The sequence below is a fragment of the Pteropus alecto genome, unplaced genomic scaffold (assembly GCF_000325575.1).
Source record: "Pteropus alecto unplaced genomic scaffold, ASM32557v1 scaffold114, whole genome shotgun sequence".
Lineage (NCBI taxonomy): Eukaryota > Metazoa > Chordata > Mammalia > Chiroptera > Pteropodidae > Pteropus > Pteropus alecto.
Window position 1 is genome coordinate 4,584,234 of NW_006435793.1, and position 10,730 is coordinate 4,594,963.

At 52.8% G+C, this 10,730-nt stretch overlaps 1 protein-coding gene across 2 annotated transcripts in view; it reads right to left on the minus strand.

Moving 5' to 3' along the window:
• Nucleotides 1–5,983, minus strand: part of GRHPR (glyoxylate and hydroxypyruvate reductase) — an 11,242-nt gene extending 5,259 nt beyond the window's left edge. The window contains exons 1-6 of one of the 2 annotated variants that reach the window (XM_006911570.3): nt 5,834–5,983; nt 4,035–4,165; nt 3,546–3,618; nt 2,882–2,998; nt 1,511–1,599; nt 235–339 (exon numbers count right to left, since the gene is read on the minus strand). In XM_006911570.3, the coding sequence (XP_006911632.1) occupies nt 235–339; nt 1,511–1,599; nt 2,882–2,998; nt 3,546–3,618; nt 4,035–4,165; nt 5,834–5,916 (598 nt within the window). In that variant the 5' untranslated portion in view covers nt 5,917–5,983. Of the gene's footprint in view, nt 1–234; nt 340–1,510; nt 1,600–2,881; nt 3,014–3,545; nt 3,619–4,034; nt 4,166–5,833 lie in introns of both variants that reach the window. The other variant, XM_025046570.1, reaches the window with a different exon arrangement.
• Between the last annotated feature and the right edge of the window lie 4,747 nt (nt 5,984–10,730).

Genomic DNA, 10,730 nt, shown 5'->3' on the forward strand with positions numbered 1-10,730 from the left:
GGTAGACCTGAGTGTTCTGCTGGCACTGAGAACTCACTGTGTGGCCTAGATAAGTCTCTGTGCTCCCTCAGTGGGCACAAGGCAGGTAGATTAGATAACATCTAAGGGACACCTCAGGCCCTGGATACACCTGACGCTCCTGCATTCTGCCTGCAAATGCTACTATTACAGAAAATAGGGAGAACCCTCTAACCGTGCAGATGGGGCTCCTGTGGCAATCGAAGTTTTACCTACCAAACTCTGCCTGGAATTCTGCTGCTTCCTTAGGCTTGGGCTGGCGCCCTGTGTATAGAAATCTCTGGACACCGAATGGTTTCAGACGCCGAGCAATGGCCTGGCCTGGAGACAAGGAATCAGAGTCATAGCTTATTCCTAGGACTTCAGAGGGCAGAGGCAGCAGCACCCAGCAACTAAAGGGACAGGGAGCCCTTGGTGGGAGAGGGGGACAGATCCTTTCCTCAGCACAGTCCCAACACTAACTGGTCTAGCCTGTGTAACCAGCCCCCAGCCAGCCCACAGCCTTCAGGGGTCCATGTGATAGCCCTTCAAAGAGCTGGAGGCAGCACCACAGCTCCTCCGTGGCTGTGATAGGCTTATGCTGTCCTTACATGGCCCCAGCCATCTTGAGGGGCATTTACTAACCTTGAGTATGGGGCCTAGTACCCCAGGAGAGGTCTGACTAAACAGTCCCCCTCCATCTTTCTGGACCCACTGCTTCCGTTAATGCAGCCTCAGACCTCATTTCACTTTTAGATGGCATTGCCAAACTGCCAACTCACCCCAATCTGTAAGACTTTTTCACATATGCTGCTGCTGAGACAAGCTTGAGCAGTTGGATTTTAGACTCAGCACATGCCCTAAAGCTGGAGAGTTCCTCCAAACAACTTTCTAGCGTGAAAGGCAGGGCTGCTAGCGGGCCAGACAGATTATCCCCACTTGCCATCCTCACTCTTACTTCTGCACCAGGCAGGATGCCAGAGAACCACTGACAGCTGCCTGGCTGGGCTCGAGCCTTTATGCCAGGCTTCTCCAAATGGGGGACACTGGAAGAAAAACAGATCTGCCTCATCCTCAGAATCACAGGTAAGCTCTGCTCACGAGACCCTCAGGTTCCTGAGTTAAGGCTTTATGAGTCAGATGCCTTCCAGAACCCAGCACGGGCTCTCCCCCAGTAAGCCCTTCCTAAAGACTCCAACTCAGCCATCATCGCTTTCACCTGTTCTGTGTGGAGCTGCAGGCATTAAGAACCCTGGCCCTTACTATTTGCTTCTTTCACCTAGTGAGTTCTTAAGGAATTCCAATGTTTCTTTTTTTCATTTTTGCTTTTGCCTGTTTTATGAAGCCTGTGTCTTCTCATTAGAGGTATCCCTACTGCATGCAAAGTGCACTGATAACACACAGTCATGGCAACCCTTTCCAAAGAAGGACTGTCAGTATCCAGACACATGGAGCTGGAGACAAACCAAGCCATGCGAGCCAGAACGGGCAAGAGGGTAGGTTGGGGCCTCACCTATGCGCCCCAGCCCAATGATGCCAACGGTGCTCTCCTTGAGGCCATAGCCACACAACCACAGGGGCTTCCACGAGGTCCAGCCACCACTGCGGGGAGGGAGAGGGGTAGATAAGAGGCCCCAGCCTTAGGCAAAGATGAGGGCCCACTGTGAATGCACAGACCCAGCACCCTGGGACAGAGGCTGTGGTCCAAGGGATAACCCCTTCCCTCCAGGTAAAACAGCTGAGAGTGCCATGAGTTATCCCCTCAGCCACTCGGCGCTGCTGACAAGCAGCCGGAATGACTCATCCTTTAAAGCCACTGGGGACAGAGAATCTGGTAGGGACCATAGAAGTTCTCATCCCATTTTGCAGATGGGAAACTGAGACCAGAAAGGGTGAACCTGCCTGAGGTCATACAGCAAGGGCAGGGTTGGGAACAGCGGGTTGCAAACTTGGGATCTGGGATTCCAAAATTAGTATTCTCAGCACCCCAGGGAAGTAAAAAAAGTAAAGCCATAGCCTCACCCCTGTTGCCCTGGGTGGACACGGGAACAGAGCCTGTCTTGAGCTACCTCCATTAAAGGTGCTGACACCCCAAATAGGAGGGTGAACGGGATATTCAGCACTCTGTGTGATCAGCCCCATGCTGCTGTCCAGCTCTGCCCCTGCCTCATCCCCTGTGCAGAGCCTATGCCCCTGGTCCACATTCTCCGAGCGCCTGCATTTGCATGCCTCCCGGACTTTGCTCAGGCCAGTCCCGACACCTGGAATGCCCTCCACAACCCTGGATATACAGCCCCAAATCCCTGATCTGAAACCCGCAGGCCGGATTTCAAAATGTTTCAGATTTTAGAAAGGTAGTATGGTGCATATGCTATATTCTACCTAACACCCTCAGCAGCATCTGGGGTGGTACACTGTATCAAACACCGTGCTATATCTGCAGCAAAACATGAATAGTCACACTGACTGGGAGGAATAAAAACCATAAGCAGCCTCCTGTTAGTTCAAATCAAGTTTTGCTACCAAAAGATTTATGAAACCATCTTCCAGATTTCAGAGCTTTCGGATTTCCGCATTGCAAGGGACGGTGGACCTGTCTCTCTAAGCGCTCGAGAGGATGCCCACCTGCTACTTCTGTAAAGCCTCCCCTGATCCACCCTCCTCTACCCGTCTCCTCACCTCCATTATTCTCTTCTCTTGGGATTTCCCTTTATGTCCTATTTATTTCAGCTCTGCCTTGCACTTTAGTATTTTTGCTTTGTCTGACCCCCCTCACTAGATTGGGCACATCTGGGGACAGGGATCACATCTGGGCCAGGGAAGCACTGCATGTACAGAGCCAGCTGCTGAGTGGAGCCAACCTTTCTGCCAGGTGTTCACTCACTTCTTCACTTCCTCAATGGCTTCTGGCAGCCGACGACAGGTGGTGAGCAGCAGGGAGACAGCAAGTTCCGCAGTGGCGTCTGTCAGGACATCTGGGGTGTAGCCCACACGGATCCCGCTATGAATCAAACATCTGGTGATAGAACACTGGCCTCAAGCACCTTCACCAATTTCTAATGCTGGGACATTTCCACGCTGCCGCTTTGCTCCCTCTTTGTGCTGCCCGCCAGGAGCTGTAAATGAGTACTCAGGAGCGGTCAGCCTCATTCCATTTCAATATCTCCCGTTTGGGGAAGGACATGAAGATGGGAGATGAGGGTCCAAAGTCTGGGCAAGTAATTACTTAACTTTTCTGAATTTCTTCATCTAAAGAGGGACATAATACTTGCCTTTTCTACTTCGAGGGGTTATTGTTGGGGGTCAAAAAGGTAATGAAGGTGAAAGGGTGCTGGCTACCCGGCCAGATGTTACCCACTGTCTCTGACTTCTTGGGTTTATTTTAACTGACCTGTGCATATGTGGACAGATTTTTTTCATCAGCCACCTCACAGTCTCACTGAATGGTCAGGGATATGAAATAAAAACAAAGACTCAGCTCCTCCTCCTCCTTGCCTGGTAGTCACCGTTCACTCCAGGTCCCCCTCTAGAACCCAAGCTGCATTTACCGCTTCTTGATTTCGTCCAAAGCCAAGTGGTCGACGCCCACGGACAATGTGCTGATGACTTTGAGATTGGCTCCTGTTGTTCAGAGAAAGCATTGTTTCGCTCTTTCCTTGTGGGATTCAAACCCTCCCACACACTCCAGATGGGCCCAGAAGGAGCAGGGGTTTGCTAGGGTTCATAAAGCAAGGCTGTGTCTTGGCTGGACAAGGGCCCAGGGCCTTGGGATGCCCTCCCCCACACACCCTGCTGCCTCCATGCGTGGTCTTTGCCCTCTAAAGTCCGTCTTCCAGAGATTTGCAGGCAGGAGAGGAACAATGCGTTTGCCAGATGCAGCTGCGCACAACTGCTCCCTCTTGCCTAGTACTATAGCCAATGCCTCAACTCGAATAGGTCACTGCGGTCCTGCTCGGGGAGCTAGCAACAGCAGGCTGATGTGCCCCATAGGCCAAACCACCCTCAGAATCCTCCCCAGACCTGCCCAGGGCACACACCTGCAGTATCCAGGAGCTTCTTGTCCACACAGTCAGAGAGGAGGCAAAGCAGGCCGTGTGCTCCGGTCAGGCCTCGCTCCAGATCCTTGTAGGGGATGGGCTCATCTGAGTCCCACTGTTCCACTTCACAGCTAAAGGCAAAGGAAAGACCACTCAGAAGCAGGGGAGCCCCTTAGATGCTCCCAGGCCTGAAAGTCCCCCCAGCTACATCTGCAGCCCCCTCTCAGAGTGGGAAACATTGCCTTTTGCTTGCTCTGGCCTCAGGCTCCCTGAGGCTGGCTGAAGGGAGTTGGGGTCAGGTATGAGCAACTTCAGAACTATCCTGAGAGGGTGGCTGAAGGGCTATCACAGGGCAGAGAGGGCTGAGAAGAGCCTAAACTGAAAGGAGAAAGTCACGGGGACAGTTCTCAGCTCAACACAAGAAAGAGCTTTCTCACTCTCACAGGAAGCCTCATGGGGAGTGAGCCTCCTGGCCCGAGGTGGCCAACTGTTGGGAAGCGGGGGAAGGGGTGTGTGTGTGTGTGTGTCAGGGGGGCTGTTCCTGAATCAGATGGGACTGGATTCCATGTTCAGTTGCATGTCCTGTCCTGTGAGTCCATGAAACAAAAAATTCTCGTACTTGGACTTTGCCAGGAAGGACAAGATCAAAGCAATGCAACATGAAGCAGTGTACTTATGGACACTTGGGCATGTTTCCAAGCTCTGGCCATTTAATTCTGTGCAGCCAATATGTATGGAGCATCTACATATGCCAATCACGAGATGGCTGCTGGCATCTCTCAGAGCACCCTCCTGCAGTACCCGGCCAACTAAGCCCCAGGCGCGGGCTACTTTACACATTCCTTCCCACAAGCATGGCCCTGTGCTACAGCAGTGTGAGATACTGCCTTTTTTTTTCTGCCTTTCCCTTCCCCTCCATGCTTGGTACCTGACAGGTCCCCAGCAAAGTTCTCCCTTCCTGACATTAGCAGGGCAGATCAGTAGGCTGCAGTGCTGACTGCAGCCAGACAGAGTTGAGTTCAAACCCCAGCCCTGCCACACACATAGCAGTGTGACTTTCGGCAAAGTACTTAACCTCTCCCGGCCTCAGTTTTCTCATCTGTAAAACAGGAATTATAATACCCACCTCACAGTGTTGCACGGATTAAAAGAGTTTATGTATACATATACACATATGAAGCACTTGGCAAGCACTTGGCAAAGCTGGCACGCGGGGCTTCAGTTTAAGAAGTGTCACGAAAGGCCCCTGCCGACCGTCCAGAGGACCAGATGGGTGACTGCCAAGGTCTCTGACCCCGTTAAGTGACCTTGGAGGGTAAAAGATTAACAGCCTGGACCTTGCATCATGAGCGGTCGCCCCTCTCCCCAGGCCTCACCCCCACTGCAAGCGCCAGGGGAGCGCAGGTTCCAACGTCACTGCAACGCGCCTGGAGAAAGCTGGGCGGTAAAAAACTTTACGCTTCTCCAAAACTCCAAGACTGTCCCGGCGGGTCAAAGGTTGGAAAGTCTGGTCAAGGCCCGGGAGCAGGATTCCAGCTCTATCTGGCCCCTGGGACCGCCCCATCCTCCCCACCAAAAATAACTGGGGCATTTGGAGGTCGCCCCCAGCCCGCTGGGGCGCAGTCCCGGCCGCCCCCAAAGTAGCTCTTGGAGACGCTGAGTCACCCTGCGTGCGGGGGTGCCGGAGATCCTGGGGAGGTGCCAGGGCTCCGCAGTCCCTTCCCCGAGACCACCCTCAGCACCGCGCGGGGGGCAGCGAGGCTCGGTGCGCGGAGCGGCGCGGGCTGCCAGGCTCTTACTCTGAGGCTCGCGCGAGGGCGGCCCTGCCCTCGGCGGGGATCCTGCGGGTAATGAACACCTTCATGAGTCGCACTGGCCCCATGCGACCTGCTACCGCTGGACACGGACCCGGACCACTGGGGCCGGAAGCGGGACGCGACGTGGGGGCGGGCCCGGGGCCTCGGAAGGGGCGGGCCCGGGGCTGGAGAGGGCTGGCCGGGGGTGGGCGGGGCGCGGGTGGACGGCAGCTGTGTGGGGACTGCGTGCTCAGGCAGGGACGGCGTGTCTTTGTATGCGGTGTGACTGTGGGGCCCTGATTGTGCGCCTCGCCTGCAGCTGTAGGTGTGTGATTAAGCCTTCATGGATCTGGAACTGTTCGGGAGGTGATGGGGCCAGGCCGACGCTTTGGCCCTTGGCCCCCCCAGGGCCTCCCTCTGAGCACCCACTGCCTCAGAGTCTCGGGGACTGGCAGGGGTGTCTGGGGTTTGGGGTGGGTCAAGGCGCATCCAGGGGAGAGTCTTGTGGGAGCGTGTGGATGTCTGTCAGGGTGCCGACAGCCGTGAGTGAGAGTGTGTCTAAGTTCCGAAAGTCGGGACTCCCCACTCCTGGGGCCTGAGTGCCCTGACCATCCTTGCTGGGTCAGTTCCATCACGGTCACACTCTTCCTGGCAGAGTCCTTTGGTCACAGGGACTGGCTCTGAACCTGGCTTATTGTACACACACAGGAGGCTGGACCAGGGCAGTATGCGTCCAGGAATGGCCTCTTTAATACTTGGAGCAGTTCCCATATGAAGCCCACAATTGTGAAGGGAAGTTTAATCGGTCATGGGCCACCCAGCATCCTGGACACCTGCTGCCTGGCTGGAGGCAGGTCATGTATAGGGCCAACGCAGGATGTGCTGGATGAGGCTGTGTAGGGTCATGGGTAGACCAGGAGTTTGCAGTCAGATAGGTCTGAATCCTGGTCTGGTTACAAGCTGCGTGGTCTTGGTCAGTTCACATCATCTTCCTAAGGCTCAGTTTCTTTAGCTACCAAATGGGGTTATGAGCACTTACTTTTGAGGGCTATTGTGATTATTAAACAAGCAATGTTTGCATTGACCCCAGGCCATGTTCATTAACCATGGAGACCATGGAGGATAGAGGTGAGGAGCTCAGGCTTTGGACACAGACTGGGTTTAAATTCCAGCTCTGCTGCACACTAATGACAAGTCATTGGACCTCTGTGTGTCTCAGTTTCCTCATCTGTAATGGTAGTACCTGCCTCATGGCTTGTTGAGAAGATGAACTAGGTGTAGTGCTACAACAGCATGTAACACACCTAGTGGGTGCTTGACAACTAGTAACACATCCCAGGAACCCCACATGCTGGTGCCCTGGGTCCGACAGTTGGTCAGAGATACAGATGCTAAAGCCAGACTCAGGACAAGTGGGAGGGCTCAGACCTGTCCCTCAGCTCTGCTGCCTTTGTCTCTGCTAGAGGCTGTTCAAGTACTTGTTCCCAGGCCTGGGAGCACCCAGAAGGCAAAAACCCTGCCTGGTGGTCTCTTCTCTGATGATTTTACCTGCCAACTTAGTGCCCAGACAGTAAACAGAGATAGGAACAGAGAGGTGACATCTCTAGCTTAGGGCAACACAGCAAGTCTCGGGAGAGGCCAGAGCTGGCATTCTGGGCCACCTGGATCCCCGGCCAGGGCTCCACCCTGTCATCTTCCTCTCTTAAGTAACACGTTACCAAAATGTCTTTCCCACAGACTGTTATCTGCTAGGCCACCTCAGGGACACTTTCTGAAATACCTCAAACATTGACACAACACAACTAGGTGTTTTTCTGTTCCTAGGCCAGGCCCTCTGGGGACAGCACTGTCTCTTTGGCTCTAACCTTTGTTAATCAGTGGTGACACCTGAGCCCAGCTCCTCCCACACACTAGGATAGGCGAAGACACTGAACAAGCCTATCTGCAAGGGTCAGAAGGGGGGGCATGACAGGTCAGTGGGCCCCCTCCTCCAAGACGAAGCCGCCAGCTGGCGCTCAGTAAGTTCTACTGGGTGATGGGCATGAGATAGATCATGAAGCCAGCTGAGGGCCCAGGAAGAGGCATCAGGTAAAGTGGTCAGGAGAGGAAAGATCTAAACTGGACAGGATTCAGAGGGCTGACCTGGACTTCACAGGCTAAAACTGATCATCTAATAAGTAGCTAAGATTTATGGAGCTCTTAGGAAGTTCCAAGCACTGTCCTAAGCAACTTTCTATAATTTAAACATCTCAACACCTTGTAAGGCACATATTGTTACTCGCCCCACTTCATAGATGAGAAAGCTGAGGGCAAGAACGATGAAGTCATTCGCTTAGGGTCACACAGCTACTAAGAGGCAGAGCTTGGATGTAAGCCCGGTACCCTGACGCCAGACCCAAGCTCTTAACCACTGTGGAAGCCTTGTGGGAGTGGGGAGAGTATCTTGGTCCATTTGGGCTGCTGTAACAAAATACCTCAGACTGGGTGGCTTAAACATCAGACATTTATTTCTCACAGTTCTAGAAGCTTGAAAGTCCCAAATCAAAATGCTGGCAGATTCGGTTCCCTGTGAGAGCCATCTTCCCGGCTTGCAGAGGGTCATCTTCTCGCTGTGTCCTCACATGGTGGAAGGGGCAAGGGAGCTCGCCAAGACCTCTTTTATAAGGCCTAGTACTTTTATGGTTTAATTTTTCACTAAGATTTTGATATCTCTCTATTTTTTTCTGATAGCCAGCAAGTTGTTCGATACCTTTTATGAGATAATCCATCTTTTTCCCACTGATTTGAAATTCTACCACTAGCGTATACTAAATTTGGGTCTACTAGGGTCAATTTCTGAGTTTCACATGCTGTTCTGTTCTGTTGAGCTATCTGTCTAGTACATGTTACTAGTCATATGTGAGATAGTAAAGGGGTGTTGTTTAAACCACTAAGTGTGTGGTCGTTTGTTATGCAGCAATCGTGCACTGATATAGGTGAGGACACATCTGAAGGGCTTGTTAGCAGCAGAAAGGTAGGTACCTATGGCTTTTGGGGGACAAAGCTGGCTCAAAAGGTCTGCCACAAACTAGCCAGGTAGCATCAGGCAAAACATTTCTTCTGTCCTATTCTTGGTTTTCAAACTACAGAACGGGGACAATTTTTTGACATCATGCTAATTAGTATGAACCGAATGCAGGGCTGAGGCTTCAGAGGGTACACAGGAAATGTTGACAGAATGGAATTGACTTTCAACCTCACCCCTTTAGCCAAGAGAAGAAAATGGGCCCAAGCCACGTCCAAGTCCATGCCAGGCACTTCCCGCCTCCCTGTCCCCACTGGCTTCACTCCCCATAGCTGTGGCACTTGCCCCCTGCAGGACCTTCCCCTGCTCCAGGCCTTGGACCCCTCCTGCCCTTGGTCAGGGAGTGTGGAACGCTCAGAGGTCTTGGCTAAGGGCAGCCTGGCTGAGGAGTCTACTTAGCCCTTGGGCATCTGTTCCGGTCATCTGGCTTCTGTCTGATCTCTAAGACTTGCCCCCACTCCCGGCTTCTGGAATCTGGAAACTCGAGTGCCTGAGCCAACACAGGTACCTTCCTGAGCCCCAATCAGCTATTTTGGAGACCTCGCTCTCGTCTCCAATGTTACCCCCTGCCCTGGCTAGAGTCCAGCCTTGGTCCTCTGGGCTGGGGTCTAGAGCCCCAGGGATGACCTTGTAACCTAGCCCCCTCACCATACCCACTCCAGCAGAGAATAACTCAGCCTGGGCCTGTGTCCCAGGGAGCCCTGAAGATCGAATAGCCAGGGGGGCAGCTGCAGGGTGAGAGACAGGGAGAGTACAGCTACCCCCTCCCCAGGCCATGGGGAAGGGCAACATATAGAAAAGTGCCCACCAGTACTCGGCACAGTGCAGTTGCCCCTAATTCCGAATCAGCCTTTCTGGGTACCTGCACTGTGATGCTGATGCTGCTGGTCTACAGGCTACACTTTAAATACCAAGGGGCTAGAGAATCTTCCAACTTGGCCAGCCTCTAAGATCCCAAGTGACTCTTTGCTTACTTATCCCACTGTTCAATGAAAACTTGCTCACTGAGAGGTCCAGATGCAAGTGGGCCCCACCATTTTCTGTGTAGCCTTCACCTCTGTCCTATGTTTTCCTTGCTTTATTTATTTTCTCCCCCGACATGAACATAAACTCCTTGAGAGCCAGAACCTTGTTACTTTGTTTACCACTGTTGTGCTACAGTCTTGCACAGGACAGGTGCTCAGTAAATATTTGTTGAAGAAAGGAATGAATGAGGCAGGCGGTGGGCCTCCCTTATTGCTCATCCCCCACTGGGAATTTGTCGTTTTATCACCACCTAGTGGACATTTTTGTGTACTGCGAGATGGGGGAGAAAAATGCTCTACTTGTTTGAATCTGGCCCAGACAGAAGGTGGAGGAGGCCAGCGTGGGCAGAGAGCGGCCCCTTGTGGTGCTCCTGTTATCTGTGTTCTTGCCTAGGGCACAGAGCTCCTTGGAGAAGAGGCTTCCTGGAGGAGGCGGCATTTGAGCTGAACAGTGACGGCAATAAGATTTGTAATGGTGAGAATGAGAGAGGGAGAAAAGGCATCCCTAGCAGGATGAACAGCATGAGCAAAGGTCTGGAGGCTGGAAAGTATGGGCATGCACCAAAAGAGAAGAGAAGTGGAAGCTGCTGAGGAGGACAGAGGAAGATGAGGCCGGATAGTGACACAGGAGGAGGGGAAGAGGCCCCAAGGAAAGGTGGTATTTGATTTTGGTGCTTGATTCATGCCAGGCACCTCACACACACAGGAATTCATTTAATTCTTGCAAAGCCCCATGAGGTAGATTTTAGGGCCCCTATTTTACAGATAAGCAAACTGATGCAGATGGATGAAGTGCCTTGAGCCAAAGTCA